General features: G+C 44.7%; 1 protein-coding gene across 1 annotated transcript in view; it reads right to left on the bottom strand.

The window, feature by feature from the left end:
* Window positions 1-313: 313 nt before the first annotated feature.
* LOC113897164 (phospholipid-transporting ATPase FetA-like) overlaps window positions 314-17,015 on the bottom strand; it is a 78,657-nt gene continuing 61,955 nt past the window's right edge. The window contains exons 17-28 of the mRNA XM_027549586.1: window positions 16,795-16,910; window positions 11,585-11,749; window positions 9,056-9,167; window positions 8,557-8,662; window positions 8,036-8,183; window positions 7,333-7,516; window positions 5,503-5,726; window positions 4,189-4,272; window positions 2,634-2,879; window positions 2,325-2,463; window positions 1,398-1,528; window positions 314-1,302 (exon numbers count right to left, since the gene is read on the bottom strand). Coding sequence (XP_027405387.1) covers window positions 1,111-1,302; window positions 1,398-1,528; window positions 2,325-2,463; window positions 2,634-2,879; window positions 4,189-4,272; window positions 5,503-5,726; window positions 7,333-7,516; window positions 8,036-8,183; window positions 8,557-8,662; window positions 9,056-9,167; window positions 11,585-11,749; window positions 16,795-16,910 — 1,847 coding nt within the window. The 3' untranslated portion in view covers window positions 314-1,110. The remainder of the gene's footprint in view (window positions 1,303-1,397; window positions 1,529-2,324; window positions 2,464-2,633; window positions 2,880-4,188; window positions 4,273-5,502; window positions 5,727-7,332; window positions 7,517-8,035; window positions 8,184-8,556; window positions 8,663-9,055; window positions 9,168-11,584; window positions 11,750-16,794; window positions 16,911-17,015) is intronic.

The raw sequence follows: 17,015 nt of genomic DNA, 5'->3' as shown, positions 1-17,015 counted from the left end.
CGTTATAAGAAGTCACTCAGGAAAAGTGTACAGAGAAAAATGAGCAGAGAACCTAGGGTTGAGCTTTGGGAACGAATATTTAAGGTGTGCAAATAGTATATAAATATACAGTTAAAAGATACTGAGGCCAAGACAGAGTTTAGTAACTGGGAAGAAAAGTGGAATAGAAGTAAAGAAGTAGAGAAAGAGTTGGGGAAGGGAAACACTGGTCTCATTTGAAAGGGGGCAGGTGTCAGGAATCTATAGACTGATGTTATTGCTTGGCCTGAGTTACTATCACTGGGGCCCCAACAGACCATACAAATCTCTCCACTCCAAAATAAGCAGTTTATTACTTGTCTATAAACTTATTAGAAACAGTTTCTCAAGTACATACAATTTCTTCTCAAAATAATTTTATGGAATGAAAACAAATGTTCACCAGTTATGGCTTATGTCCCTCAAGAAAAGATTTTTTTAAATCCCCTGCATTTCCCATCCCAGTTCTGAGGCCTGAAAAGGTGTCAGTTCTTGGGTCAAAGAGAAGAGAGGGTGGCAAAATCTTGAGCTGTCCTACCAATGCAGGAACAATCTCCATTCGTTTTTTGGTCTAGAAACTCTCCTTTGGCTTCTTATGACCAACTGTTCACAGCTGTCTCCTCCTTTTAGTATCCAGGCCAGCAAAAGATTTACTCTGATTACCTCAGATGAAGCCAGGAAAGGTGCCTGGGTGAATTGCTTGTGCGGGGCCCTGGCAAATTTTATGGTTGCTCTGGGTATGGGAAAGATTGTTAGATCTTACTTTTCTTTTCCCTTCCTCACATTGCCCCTCTTCACTCAGTATCTCCACATGTGCTTGTCCAGATTAGAACTTGGAAGGTAAGGGGAGGCCTGACATGACTTTTTCTTGAAATGCTGTAACTCTGACAGATGTCTGGGGCTCTTTCTTTACTTTGCCTTGCCTTACTTGGGCACAGCCTTCTAGGGAATGGAGAGGCTGAGCCCCTGCAGTGAGAGTGGAAGAGCGAGTTTATGCTAGTTTCCAGGGGCTCTAGTCTCTCCTTATTAAGTTTCGTGAATCCAAGAGAGGAAGAGCAATGACTGCCTCCTTTGGGGCTTCCCCAAAGACCTCTACTTTTTATAATGAAAGCTGTTTCTCTTGGGCAATTTGGCCTTCACGGTCTTGCCGGAAGTGATGAGGGCCCCAAAGCCCTGTTTGTGGGAAAACGCGTAGGCAGAGCGTCGAGAGGCTGTGTGTTTCAGTTTGGTCCGGATTGGGTATGGCAGTGGATGTCTCATGCAGTGATGAATTCTGTCAATAATCTATAGTCAGAGCATGGGGGACAGGATTTTTATCCATAGAGGCAAAGGCTAAGAGGGTCATGAATTCTATTTGGATAGATTCCTGTTGCACTCACCTGGTCCACGCTGACGGGCCAGAACAGTGGTTTGAGAAACTGGTACCCAATCACAGGCAACATGCAGAGGATTATGCTGAGGATAACACTCAGCCACATCTGTGGCAGGTTCAGAGTGTTCCTGGCCACACCTGTAAACAAAGAGCCAGAAAGGGAAGGCGGGACCAACGCCTGGAAGGAGGGGGCTGTCAGCCTGAACTTAGGTACTTCTTCAGCCCAAAGAAAGAAGTTACTGATTTGGAAACAGTTTAGTCTCCTGAGAAAAATATAAACGCTAAAGGACTGTACTGGGGTCCTTGGTGTAGCCAAAGTCACTGTGAATTCACATGCCTTTGTCTCCCCCTAAAGGCCAGGCAAGGCAGCAGCGGTGAGGGTAGGTTCTAGGAGTCCTAGAGCACTGACCGAGACACAAAAATGGGATGGGGGGTTTTGGAGGGGAAAAATGAGTGGCTTGACAAAAAATAGGAACCAGTTATATACAGTAACATCTGTCTGTTATTTTGTCCTCATCAGAGTGGAGATGAGAGAGGGGAAAATTAATACAGGAGCTAAGAAGGCATTATGTCATAGTAGGAAGGACATCTGACTGGGAGTCAGGAGGCCTAGATTTGAGTCATTAAAAAAAACTTCCAGTCTCTAAAGTGGTGCAATAATTCTTGCCCTGTCTATCTTTCGGTCTGCTTGTAACGCTCAAATTAGGTAAGAAACTTAAAAATATCTTAGAGACTCTAATAAGGTAAAGTATTTTCGCTAGCTAGATTTTGAGTCCTTTTAGGGCTAAGATCATGTCTCAATCATATCTATATCCATGGAGTCTAATACATAGCAATAGCTGCTCAGTAAACATTTAATAAACAAATAGACTTGGTTCACACTCCCACCCCCAGCCCCAGCCCCAGCCCCTTGCCACACTGGGCAGAATATTACCTAGGAACTGGAAGATGTCGGGGAACAATAAGCATAAGCCATCACTGTACAGGAAGAATAAGACGCAAAAGTAGAAACCCAGGCTACCCCAGGTGAAGACATGGCTTATCATCGTCCAGTAGGTTGTCTCCAGTGTAATCTGAAAAGCACCCTCTTATGTACATTAGCCTACAACCCAGGATCTTCAGTTACCTCCCTTCTCCCATTTCATAAAAGGGGACACTCCCTTTCTGCCTCCCCTCCCTCCTTCCCTTCCTCTCTTCCAGACAGGCTCCCCATGCAATCCCCTTACCCCACCACCGGCCACACCTGCATTGTGACCACACAGAGCAAGGAGGTTTGCACTATCAGGGAGAAGGACTGGTAGTCGGAGATCTCCTTCCCATCTTTGCGCACTGAATTGTAAACAGTCCCCATAGGGATAAAGAACAGCACAAAGGAACTGTAGATCCCATGCAACAAACACTTCACAAATTCCTTCTTGTTGAAATACAGGTTGTGCTGGCCTGGCTCATACAGCTCTGGGAAGCGTAGGCTCCATGTTTCATTCACATCCTGGAAGCATCAGAGGGTAAGGAGGAAGGCTCAGGGTCTCTCCAAAGGTCCCATCTCCAGCAGAGTAGAGGCTTCTCCCCTCACTGAGTTTGCTGTTAGGCTGCCTAGGAGATTCCTCATGGATTACTTGAGATGTGGAACCAGAGAACAGAGCAGTGACCAGAACCTTTCTAAAGCCCTACTCTCTAGGCAGGGATATACGTGGTGGAAGAAAGCTAAAAGTTCATGATGGGGAGTTAAGAAAGGGGGAAGTTAGGATTGGGAGTAGAGGGAAGGAAGGACTGGAGCTTGGGTGGGGAGGCAACTGGGACATGAGTCCCTAGTTCTAAGTGTTCCTTTGGCTGAGTATTCTGTCAAAAGCCAGTGGGAGGCAAGAGGCGGCCGGTGGCATCCAGTTAGTCCGTTAGAGGTATTTCTGTTCTGTGATGCTCCTCCCATTCCCGTAGCCACTGGGAAACTCAGCTGAGGTAATTCTCTGTGAGGATGACATGGGACCATCTTCATCTCCTAAATCTAAAACTCTGGGTAACAAGGATTGAGGCTTGTTTTGAGAGGTTGTGGATCCCTAGATTTAGATCACTGAAGCTGTATAGCTGCTGAATGACAGAACTCATCCTCTTGCTGCTCTGAGGCTGGCAGCTACTTCACGGAGAGTTTCCTTCCTACCCTGATGGAGACCAGGAACCACGATCCCGTGATGTCCTCTTTCAGCTACTTTATTTCTCTTTGGAGGCTCCCTTTTTATTCTACGTACCCAGGACTGGAGGTTGGGTAGAAGAGGGAGAGGTAGGGCACCAGGACCCTCGTTGCCCAGGGAAATTTCCAAGAGGATTAGGCAGTACCCCCCAGGCTGACTCCCTACAATTTGAGGAATCAGACCCATACTTCCAAGCTTGGCCTTCAGGATTCTCGCCTAGGCCTCGCTTATCCCATTATCTCTTTATGGGTCTCTCCTTTCTGGAGCCCCTTGATTTATCTAGTCCTGCCCCAACAACTATTTCCTTCCACTTTTGTACACACTCCATTTATTGCACAGCACAATGTCTGTGTTTCTCTCTATGAAGAAAAACTTGACACAGGAAAGTTTGGGTTTCTGCAGCCGATGATTATTCTGTGGCAGAGTATACTTTACTTTATCCAATGATACCTCTCCAGGTGGTGAGCTCCCTCCCTTCCTCTAGAAATGATTCTATTTACATTTGACTTTGGAGCCTATCTCTTGGCTGCTGCTGTCCTTTTCATTCCTGGGAATACTCTTCAAGGGGCCAGGGGCTTCAGCCTTGACTAAGAGGTTTGTTGCTGGTCTTACCTGATCAAACAGACTCAAGCCCAGGACAGGGAGGGAGGTGTAGACCAGGTTGTAGAAAGTGATAAACCAGGTATCATAAACTGTCTGGAAGAACACCAAGGAGATTTCTTAGGAGATTTCTCTTTTCCAAAGTCTCAGCTCTACCTCCCAGCTTTAAGAGGACCCCTTCTGCCCTCCACCTACCCATCACCGTGATAACCTAGAACATGGTTTGGATTTCTGAAATTTGACCAAGAAAGCTGACTGCAGACTCTGTTTGGTCCCTGGGTCCTAGGCTGGGGCAAGGCCACATTACACTTGTTTGTGGCCAATCTGATGAGGATGATTTAGACCAACTCTACCATGACCTGTACTGCTCCTCTCTGCATGGAAAGGACCCAGAGTGGCTGCTAGGGAATGCTGAGTGTACCCCTGCACTCCCAGGCATGTAAGCCTCTGTGTTCTTTATCTGCTTTACGGCATTCAGTAGTTCTATAACCCTGGACACCTTCTAACACTGGCAAGCAGAACAGACCCATGAGCCTATAGTAGGCTACTTTCTTTCCTAGCCACAAGAGGTCAGCAGTAACATGTACATATACATACGCCTCCCACAAGCTAGGCTGGTGTTACTAGACACTAGGGGCAGACAAACCCACTACTGTCTGCTGACTGGTCTGTTTTCCTGGAGCCTTAAGGTCATAGCATAGCAAGGTCACAAAGGTAGTAGGGATCTCCCAAGATGATCGTTCCGGAGGTTGTTTCTCTTTGGGAATCCTGAGAAACTTCTTATAGGAAAAAGGGAATTCTCATAGAACATCAACATCCAAGGATCACTTCTCCCCACTTCTGTGGAGATTTCATACTCATTAGAGCAACAACAGTTTTTGGCAGGGTGGTATGTCTGGGTGAGGAAGGAGAAGTAAAGAGAAGCTGTGTTTCCAAGTGTTAGTTCAGTTCAGCCTGTTCCATAAAGATTACTCTGGATCCTAAAAAACTCTCAGATCCAGGAATCTCATCCCCACCACTCCCCACCTCCATTACATATGTTTGGAAATTCTAGGTCTCTATGTCATGGGAAAGATGAAAGTATCTTCTGGGAGAGTTCTGTGGGTAGAAGTCAAGGCTGAGTCAGAGCCAGGACAGAGTTTAGAACTCTAAGGTTAAGTGCAGGGTTAGGAGATGGGATCATCATGGGTGAGGAGTATAAAGGATGGATGGTGCCACATCATACACAGGTCTCTAGAGGTGAAAAAGGGTCTGAACTGGCTGAAGTGGAGGAAGATTAGAGAAGACCCACTTGACCAGAGTGGAGAATGCCACTTGAGCACTTACCTGTGCAGAGAACCCACTGTAGAAGGCATACCAGACATGCACCAGGGTGAAGGAAAAGTTTTTGTAAAAGAAGTAGCTTAGAAACTTGCACATGCGATTATAGGACCAGCGGCCATGAACCAAGAGCAGACGCTGAAGATAGCGGAACTGGGAGAAGGCGTAGTCGCTGCTGAGCATGGCCTGCATCCCCTCCTGGCCACTGATGCCGACTCCAATGTGGGCAGCTGCAAAGGAACCCCAGGAAATTTTCAGCCAAAGAGCTTTCTCTCTGGGCTCCCAGCCTGGGAAGTGTACGATTAAGGCTGAGATCGCGTTTCATGTACCTCTTATTTTACACCTGAAAAACACTGGTAGGCCCAGCTGAAGTGCCATTTACTTAATGGAGTCTTTTCTCCTCAGTGGATTTCCCTTCCCCCACAAGTCAGAAAACAGCCCCTTCATTCACGCTTTGTTTTGGATGCTGCCCCCCGAGATTACCGGGTATGGCTAGCATTATTGTAGAAGTCTGTCCTTGATGGTCTTTGTACTTACTATAGCCATCTGGGCTCTCCCCTACTGCCCAGGTGCTCAGGTAAAAAAATTTCTTGTTATCTCTTGATAACAGATTCAGGATGGATATCAACCTAACACATTATTTATTTATCTAAGTTTATCTAAGGAGCTAACTCCAACTGTTGGGAGAACAGTGATGTACATACTTTGTTAGTAAGAAATGAGTTCTTCAGGAAGCTTAAGGTGTCTTTTTCTGGATAAAGCAAGGGAGACTCGGGTTCAATCCCTGGGTCAGGAAGATTCCCTGGAGAAGGGAATGGCTATGCACTCCAGTAGTCTTGCTTGGAGAATTCCATGGACAGAGGAGCCTAGCGGACTACAGGTCATGGGGTCGCATAGAGTCAGACATGTCGAGCAACTAACACTTTCACTTTTATGCTTGATGGAAGATAAGACTTAAATTTCTAAAAGTTTTAATTGGCCTGTGGTAGTATAGATTAAATTCTTTGATCTTCTGGTACATACCGATTACACTGCTTAACAGAATAACTAAAACCTCTGAGGCCCTAAAAGTCAAATAAGTTCCAGAAACTGGAGAAAGAGAGCAAGAACGCTTCCTAGTGTTGAAACTGAGGCTGGCATATATGCTAGTGTCTTCAGTATGGGAGAGAGGTTGGGCTAGAGGACCCCTAGATGTGATCATAGCTCACAGAACTATAAGCTGCTGGAGACTAACAGCGTTCAGCTGAAATTAACACCAGTTTCAGCCATTTGCTTCTATTACTCTGAAGCATCAGTAAGTTTGCTATTCTTCTCCAGCCAGGGGAGTCAGGGAAAGCTCTTGGGAATAACGCCTCAGAGAGGAAAAGATCCCTGCATCAGGCTGCATAGCTAATTCCCTGGTTGGGCAGCCCTGTTGTCTGCCTAACATTGTTCAACTCTACAGCCTTCAAGAAAGGAACCAACCATGACTCCGGCCCCAGGGTCCTTTCTGTGGGCTTTGATGCCATCTCAACAAGATGGGTGTTGTGGTTGCACAGCTTGTTCTCTGAGCATGTGCTTGTGTTCTTGTTGGAGCCATGGGTATCTGAGTACATGAGTGTTACATGCATGAATCTGAATGTGTGTGCATGACTGTATGTAATGATGTATAAATAAGTGGGTACTCAGGTGCCGAGGAACATGGATGAAGTTGCAACAGTATAAATGCACAATACATACAGGACATATGCAGGAGAATGAACCAGCAGCACAGAGCCACACACATCAGTTTTGCCCATGGAAGAAGGAAAGGGCGAGCCCACGGCTAGGCACTACTGCCCCCGACCCCTCACATGCCTTTGATCATGCTGACGTCATTGGCCCCGTCCCCGATGGCCAGTGTCACCGCCTTCTTGTACTTCTTCACCAGTTCTACCACCTGGGCTTTCTGGAGGGGTGTCATCCGGCAGCAGATCACCCCCTTGCACATGCATGCCGTCCGCACCAGTTCCAACTCCAGGTTTCCTTCTAGAGCGTGGGCCTGCAGCACCAGGACACATCTACATTCCAGGCTGCCCCAAAAGCTCTTGGGACAGAACCTTCCTTGGCCCTCTCTTTCCCCTCCGTTCTCCCCTCTCAGGCAGAGCTGCTCCCAAGATGCTCCATTCCCAGTGAAGCCAAGCCCCCAGGTCAGTTCTAGGTATCCTGACCCAGCTTCCAGTAGGAAACCATGAGAGTCTCTCACTACGTCAAATTGGTTGACTGGGTTAAAAGGCCCAGAGACCTTTTGGAGGACCTGGTTCTGCTCACTTCCCTCCTTCCTCAAGTAATGGGCAACATCAGCAGTGAAGAATTTGGAGAAGGAAGGAATAAGCCCTTGGCTTCTCTTTCCTCATTACTCCTGCCTAGAGAAGGCCGGGGGAAAGGTGTCTGACAGGGAGGGGGACTAGGGTAACTCAAGGAATAGCAAAAGGATCTTGAAATTTCCCTGAAGTGGGTTGGACCTAAGAAAAGATTTCCTTGGAAGAAGAGAACAGAGTTGTAGATCTGTGTTGCCCACCAGACTGTAGCCATTGATGATTAAGCCATAGCTGCCATTGGGCACCTCCTCAGGTATTTTGAAGGGTGGTTGGGGCTTTGTGGCGAGGTAACTGTTTACGGGGTCTGATTCCAGTAGAGAGTCGGGTTTCATCTTTTCCCTTGCTGACCTGTAAGCCAAGAGTGATGATTAATGTCTGACCGGAAGCCTTAGAGCTTAGGAAGGAAAAGGTGTCCTAAAGTGAAAATGGGCCAGATGGATGCAGAGCCTCTGCAGAGTACCTTCCAGGGCCTCAGACACAACCACCTCCTGAGACCTGCCCCCGCCTTGCGTGTGATCTACACGTGACACTTCTCCACTTCCACACACTCCTTGAGCTCTAATGCCTCTTCACAAAATTCTCTCAGATATTTTAGGACTTTTGTTTTGCCCTCCCCCACTTCTTCTCTGTCCCTTCTGGTAATGTGGGAGCCATACTGGGGGAAGAGATGGGTAGGAAATCTTGGTTCCAGTGACAGGCTGTGGCAGTTCTTCCCTCATACCTGAGTTCTCCTCCAACAGTCTCATCATTGTTGCCTTCCACGATAAATATCTCATCCATCTCATCCTCGAATATGTTACAGGCATAGGCAATGTTCACAGCGGTCTCTGCAGGGCAAGGGGGAACACAGGTCGCATTTGGCTGGGACAGGGTCTTTACAGTGCACAGGCATAAGGTGCAGACACGTGGGCTGCAGACCCCATGTGTCCACAGCTGCCATGGATGCATTTGAATGTGTTTTTCATGAGTCAGTAGAGACTATCTTCAAACATCCACAGGACAGACTTGTAAGTTATTGATCAATAACTAGTATCATTCTGACTTAGCTTCCTCTAGGAAGCTTTCCTTATTACGTAAAGCAATTCCAGTCTGTACTCACTTCTCCAGGCAATCTGGATATACTTCCTTGATCAGTACTGTGCCCGTTTCTATGCTAGATTTTATGGGGGACTGAGATATATTTAGGCTGTAGCATTGGTCAGGCAAGGAGCTCCCCTTACCTTGCTTATCTCCAGTTAAAACCCAAATTTTAATTTTGGCTTTGTTCAGGGTGAGGATCGTCTCAGGTACTCCATCCTGCAGCTTGTCTTCTATGGCTGTGGCCCCTAACAGCTTGGAACAGAGATATCAGTGAGAGAGGAAAAGGAAGAGACTCATGGCATTTTGTTGTTGATCAGTTGCTCAGTCATATCTGACTCTTTGTGACCCCATGGACTGCAGCATGCCAGGCTTCCCTGTCCCTCACTATCTCCCACAGTTTGCTCAACTCATATCCATTGAGTCGATGCCATCCAACCATCATCCTCTGTCACCCTCTTCTCCTCCTGCCTTTAATCTTTCCCAGCATTTAGTGGTATCCAACAACTTGACTGGCACCTTAGTATCCTCTTTAGTAAGCTGGCTCTGTCCTGGCACAAGGGCCTCAATGGCATAAAACTCACGGCCTTCTGCCCTTCAACAGATACACTTCTTCAATTACACACTGACATCAAATTTAGAAACAGAATATAAGGAATCAAAGAGGGAAAAGACTGACTAAGTCGTACATGAAGCTTTGTGCCACTTCTAAACCCTCTGTTTCTCAGCACACTTTTCCTTCTCTCTTGCTCTCAGAGCACGTTTCCTGGCCTTGGTCTCCAAAAGTGGTATGTCTCAGACAAGGGACTCCCAAATCCAACTCGTTTTTCAGCTCTAAAAGAGTTTGGATGAACTTCATTTGTTTGCATCTACTGAGGGCTTCTGAGGTTTTCAAGGCCTTTCCCACACTAGATCAAAAGCATGTTGGTCCACACCATGCCTTCTTCTCAATGATATCCTACTGATCACAGGGATGGGCACCAACACTGAGTCTGAGGAACTGACAGATGGACAAACGACTGACTGATTGCTGCTGGGCCTCTAAAAGGACAGACTAGAAACACCACAGAGCTAACCATGGAAGGAGATTTGTGACCTTTGGCACCTCTAAATTCTCCCATTTGGTATCAGCAATTTCTCTTATTTTTACTAAAATAATTTTATTTATTTATTTTTGGCTGTGCTGGGTCTTCATTGCTGTCTGGGCTTTTTTCTAGTTGTGGTGTGCAGGCTTCTCACTGTGGTAGCTTCTCTTGTTGAGGAGTATGGCCTCTAGGGCAGGCGGGCTTCAGTAGCTGTAACACATAGGCTCAATAATTGTGGCTCCCAGGCTCTAGAGCACAGGCTCAGTAGTTGTGGCACAGGAGCTTAGTTGCTCCATGGAGTGCGGGATCTTCCCAGATCAGGGATTGAACCCATGTCTCCTACATTGGCGGGTGAATTCTTAAGCACTAGACCACAGCAATTTCTCTTTTTATAGCAGAGCCTGTATCAATCTGGTCAAAAATGTTGGGGTCATCCTTAACTTCTTTTATCATATTCTATAATCCACCAGCAAATTCTGTTGGCTCTACTGTTTAAAAGTGTACATAATTTGATCATTTCTCACCACTTCCGCTACTTCTATCTGATCCAAGCCATTATCATTTCTCTCTGGTACTACTGCAGTTACTTTCTACTTGGTCTCCCTGTGTCTGCACTTGCTCCTTTACAGCATAATCCCCACATGGCAGTCAGACTAATCATTGTAAAAGCTATCACATGCCTCCTCTGGTTGAGCTGTTCAGTGGTTTTTCATGTCTCACTATAAGTCTTTATACCAGCCTGTCAAGACCTGCTACTGCTTCTCTGTTTCATGTCCTTTTATTCTCTCCTTGCTTACACTGTATCAGTCACATCAGCTGCCTTGCTCTTCAACTAACAAATTAGGTCTGCTCCTGTTTCATGGTCCTCGCTTTTACTATTCCTTCTTTCTGGAAAACTGACTCCCCAGAGATCTGCTTGGCTTGTACCTTCTTCAGATCTCTGCTCAGATGTCTTTTTCATAGTGAGGACGAAGTGCCTTATTTAAAATAGCAGTTATGCTCTCTCTTCTATAACACACACACACATGCAATGTGCTAATACTCCCAACCCTTCTTCCTGGCTTTATTTTCTTCCACAGAACTGTCACACCTAACATACTATGTATATATATTACTTTTTGGTCTGTTTTGTCTACTACTACATGCTCAGGGCTTAAAACAGTACCTGGCAAAGCACTTAATAAAATATTGTTGAATGAAAGAGTGAATACTATTGTCTTGATTATTCCATCAATTAATTCCATCATTTATTTTCATTTCTCCCTGCCTTCCTTCATCAAGTATTCAGTGGGCATCGTAAATAGCAAATACTTTTTGTACATCATTCAGACCTTGATTTCTTCCAGATTACTTAGCTTCTGTGGACATCTTTGGGATAAGAAACACTGCCAGAAAGATGAAATTTACAACCAATGCATTTTTCATTATTTATGGATTTCAAAGATGCACAATATCCTGAGTCAGCTTGGATTCTATATCCAGAGACAGCCTGAACCTATGACTTGCTGGAAGCCATTCTCAGAGTCCTTGTTCAGTCTCCCAACTGCTCCCCTGCCCCTAATCTGTCCCTGATTTTCGCACACTAACCATCAGGTCTCTTTCAATCTCTTCGTAGATAATTGATATTTTATTTTCCCGATCCTCCAAAGACAAGCAGGCTTCACTGTGCTTCTTGCTCCAGTCCTGGAAGAATGCACTGTCCAGTTCTCGGTAGGCCACCATGAGGGTGCGAAGGCCATCACTGGCAAAATCCTGGAAGACATGTGTGCACTGAGTGGACTTGGGCTGAGTTAGGGCTGAGTCAGGAATGACAGACTAGCCCCACAGGCTCCCTCTGCCCATGAGAGAGGGTTTATTGCCTAGTATCACAGGGCTACTACCTAACCAGAAAACACCTGTTTTCTCAGTCAGATGTCCTAAAGATAAGGCCAGTATAGCTGTGTATAAAGTCTGAGAATACTTCGAGAGACAGAAGATTCTAACTTCTACCTATGGTTAGGCAGTTTGCTGTGACCGTGGTAAAGAATGAAGCCTTCAGACTTCTTCTAAAATTGGGATAGTAATTCACCCTCCACACAGAAGATAATGATGTTTATAATATGAGAAAGAAGGGAGTGATAAAGCAAAAAGGAATTTTTATAAAAAATAAGGGTGTTACTGGTTTTTTTTACAAGCATACATTCATTTATTTTCGTTTCTCCCTGCCTTCCTTCATCAAGTATTCGTGGGCATCTTAAACAGCAAATTTGTGTGTTTGTCTACAGCTGGTTGGTTTCCCAGGTGGCTCAGTGGTAAAAAATCCACCTGCCCAAACAGGAGATGCGAGTTCATCCCCTGGTTTGGGAAGATGCCCTGGAGAAGGAAATGGCAACCCACTCCCTTTCTTGCCTGGGAAATCCCATGGACCTCTGAGGAGCCTGGTAGGCTACAGTCCATGGGGTTGCAAAGAGTCAGACATGACTTAGCAACTAAACCATCACCACCACCTACAGCTGGTTGGCTCAGCTGATTTAGTCACAGCCAAGAGTGCTAATGAGGTCACTGCTGAAATGCTCTCTGGGTAAGTTAGTACCTTTTGCTCTTTGGCCACCAATGTATCCTGCTGCTGCTGCTAAGTCACGTCAGTCGTGTCCGACTCTGTGCGATCCCATAAGACGGCAGCCCACCAGGCTCCTCTGTCCCTGGGATTCTCCAGGCAAGAACACTGGAATGGGTTGCCATTTCCTTCTCCAATGCACGAAAGTGAAAAGTGAAAGTGAAGTCACTCAGTTGTGTCCCACTCTTCGCGACCCCGTGGACTGTAGCCTACCAGGCACCTCCGTCTATGGAATTTTCCAGGCAAGAGTACTGGAGTGGGTTGCCATTGCCTTTTCCTAATGTATCCTAACTAACCACAACTAATTATCTTGCAGAAGTATACTCTTGGTTACAAGGAAAGCAGGGTGACAGTGTGGGTAGTTTAGGACACAATCCATATCTAACTGAAAATGGGTTAGAAGCAGACTTTGTGTATTGAGAACTGCAAATGAATAACAATTCTACACAATCACTGGTAATAGTGAGCTTTAAAATAATTCACTGTGGCATCACAAGACCAAAGAGAAACAGAATTTATCACCTTGATATTTTGTTATTAGTTCTCTGTATAACTCCTGAGTACTTCACGTTAGCTGTCAGGTAAAAATAACATTCAGGAATATCTGTAGAGAATCCTATCTCTTTTTAAAAAATTAATTAACTTATTTGGCTGTGCCTAGTCTTAGTTGCAGCATGTGAGATCTAGTTCCCTGACCTGGTCCCCTGCACTGAGACTGCAGAGTCTTAACCACTGGACCACCAGGGAAGTCCATGAATCCTCTCTCTTAAATCTCTTTACTGTTGACAGGTGAAGCTATAAAAAAGAAGGCTGAGAGATGCTCTCAAGAGACTTCTTACAAAGGAAAAATCTTCATACTGGTTTCCCTAATGGTTGCACCAGTTTATATTCCCACCAACAGTATATGAAGGTTCCCTTTTCTCCACATCCTCACCAACCCTTGTTATTTCTTGTCTTCTTGATTATTTAAAATAGAATTACCATATGATCCAGATCCAGCTATTCCAATTCTGGGTATTTATATTTATCCAAATAAAATGAAATCACTAATTCAGAAAGATACATGCACCCTTATGTTCACTGCAGCAATATTTACAACAGTCAAGACATGGAAACAGCCTAAGTGTCCACTGATGAATGGAACACTTCACACTCATAAAAAGTAGAAATCTTGCTATCTGTGACAAATAGATGGACCTTCACAGTATTATGTTGTTTGAAATAAATCAGATAAAGAAAGACCAGACACCATATGATTTCACTCATATGTGGAATCTAAAAAACAAACAAATGAACAAACAAAACAAAAACAAACTCATAGATAAAGAGAACAGATTGGGGGTTACTAGAGGGGAGACGGAGAAGGCAATGGCACCCCACTCCAGTACTTTTGCCTGGAAAATCCCATGGACGGAGTAGCCTGATAGGCTGTAGTACATGAGGTCGCTAAAAGTCAGACACAACTGAGAGACTTCCCTTTCACTTTTCACTTTCCTGCATTGGAGAAGGAAATGGCAACCCACTCCAGTGTTCTTGCCTAGAGAGTCCCAGGGACGGGGGAGCCTGGTGGGCTGCCGTCTATGGGGTCACACAGAGTTGGACACGACTGAAGCGACTTAGCAGCAGCAGCAGCAGAGGGGAAAGGGGTTGGGGGGTGAAAGGGGGTCAACTGATGGGGATGGGTGATAACAAGACAAAGTGGTGATCACTTTGAAGTATATGCAAGTATCACATTATAATGGCGTACACCTAAAACTTATTTAATATTACATACCAATTTTACCTCAATAATATACATACATATATGCACATATATATTCAGGAATTAAAAATATACATCAGCCATTTAAAAAAAGGAAGAGATATGGCAGAAATTGATCTTGCATGGCATACTGATACGAGGACTTGGCAAGCTTAACAATACATTGACAGATTCTTAATCCATTCAACAAATACTTTAGCAGACTGTCCTTAACATTATTTCCTACATATCTCTTACTTGTATGTTTTTCTTTTCCCTTGTGGGGGGCAAATTGGGGTCCTGGGGTCCTGACTGCTGCTTGTTTTTGTGTGATCTGTTTGCTGGATTCCTGTCTTAGAGGGCTTGGAGCTGTGCTTCTGCATAAATGGGTTTCTGGAACTTGACTCTTACAGAATATTCTCAATGGTTAATAGACTAATGTAGTCAGGCTCCACTATGGGCGTCTGTTAAGGTTGGTTGCAGGTCAAAAGATTTGAAATGGTTTTATGATTCCCCTTTGAATCTAGTCTGTGGAAATGCTGAGAAGATACCCAAATTCATGTGTTCTGGACGGTTAAAAGATAAGGGAGGTTTTCAGAGTAGCCTATCACACACACACACAGCCTATAACACACACACACACACACACTGAAGAAACAAAACTGTGACCTCAGGAAACCAGTTTGAGAGTTGTCCTATGAGGGACACATCAGTGGTTTTTTTCAAAAACTAGAGATACAATGCTATGTACCATAAAAATCACCCTATTAAAGTACACAATTAAGTGTAATATATAGGTATACAATTAAGTACACAATTATGTATAATATAATGTATATGTATATATACGTATACACCTGCAATGTGGGAGACCTGGGTTCGATCCCTGAGTAGGGAAAATCCCCTGGAGAAGAGAACGGCTACCTACTCCAGTATTCTGGCCTGGAGAATTCCATGGACTGTATAGTCCATGGGGTTACAAAGAATCGAACACAACTCAGCAACTTTCACTTTCTATGTATCTATATGTCTATATACTGATAAAGTTGTGCAACCATCACTACTATCTTAATCCCAAACATTTTCATCATCTCTGAGATGATGAAACCCCATTACCTATTAGCAGTCATTCCCATTCCCTTTTTCTAGAGCCCCTGGTAACCACTAATCTACTTTCTCTTCTGCAGATTTGCCTGTTCTGTACATTTCATATAAATGAAATCATACAATACTGGCCCTTTGTGCCTGGCTTCTTTCACTTAGCATAATGTCTTCAAGGTTTATCATGCTACACATTGTAGCATGTATTAAGTATGTCATTCCCTTCTGTGACTGGCTAGCATTCACTGTAGAGATTTATCACATTTTATTTACTCATTCATCCACTGATGGGGATCTGGGTGGTTTCTGTATGAATAATGCTGATATAAGCATTAGTGTACACATTTTTGTGTGAAGGTAAGTTTTCATTTCCCTTGGGAATACACCTAGGCGTGGAACTGCTGGGTCATATGACAACTCTGTGCTTAACTTTTTCAGGAACTGCCATTGCCAGACTGTTTTCCAAAATGGCTGTACCATTTTACATTCTCGTCAGCAATGTGTGCAGGGTACAATTTTTCTATATCCTTGGCAGTACTCATTATTGTCTGATCATCTGTTTGATTTTAGTTACTTTAGTGATGTGAAGTAGCATCTTGTGATTTGATTTGCTTTCCCCTGATGGCTATGACATTGAACATCTTTTCATGTGCCTATTGACCATTTGTTCTCTGATTTTCGACTATGTGTTAATGTAGGGCCACGCCAAAATGTCCTAATAAAATAGCATTTCCTCCAAACTATTTCTTCCTTAAAATACTTCTCTGATCTGCCTTTTCCCCCATCACATCCCCTGTCCCATCTCTCCAACCCTTGATATATCCAGGTTTAGGGGTAGAAACCTCAGAGAGCATGAATATGGTTTTCCTTTCTAATGTTAGCATACTGGAGCCATTCTCTCCGTTACATCTCAAATCCCAGAAGGTGGAAGTGGAGTGCGGCAGGTAGGCACCTGTGGGGATTCTAACCCTATAAATAACAGAGGATGGTGTCACACAGTCACCTAAACAGTCCAGGCCTGGTGATTTCTGCTCCATACCTAAAAGCAGTCTGTTCCTGTCATGACTGGGCCAGGAATCACAGAGTGAACTGTCCTGATTGTACTAAATGTTCCTACAACATATTCTCATCATGCCCCCTGGGATCCTGGCCCATTCAACTCCTCACTGCAGAAGCTGGCCACATGGTCAATGAGAATCCCACAGAAGGATGTAGTTTTTACTCTTCTATCAATTAGAGAGACACAGATACCAATCTACCTCATACTGAAACACACTGACATGGGGACACGTACGCGGATACACATCCAGATACACAGAGCCACCTGCTGCTCTCCTGCCCCGCAACCTGAACACTTACATCTAAATGGTCCATGGTTATGTCTTTGAGGGATCTACAGGATGGGTGAAGGAGCTCACAGATGATCGTGTCTGCACCCTTGCAGAATAGCAGTATGCGATTTTCAGGTGTCCTCACTGAAAATAAGCAAAGTAAGCAAAGTAACCACATGGGTCCATTGTCACAAGAACATGTCGAAGCCACTGAGGGATGGCTGAAGGCTGTTCCCATGAGGTTTGTTT

This window comes from Bos indicus x Bos taurus, chromosome 8 (assembly GCF_003369695.1).
Source record: "Bos indicus x Bos taurus breed Angus x Brahman F1 hybrid chromosome 8, Bos_hybrid_MaternalHap_v2.0, whole genome shotgun sequence".
Classification (NCBI taxonomy): Eukaryota; Metazoa; Chordata; class Mammalia; order Artiodactyla; family Bovidae; genus Bos; species Bos indicus x Bos taurus.
This window is presented reverse-complemented; position numbering and strand designations above follow the sequence as displayed.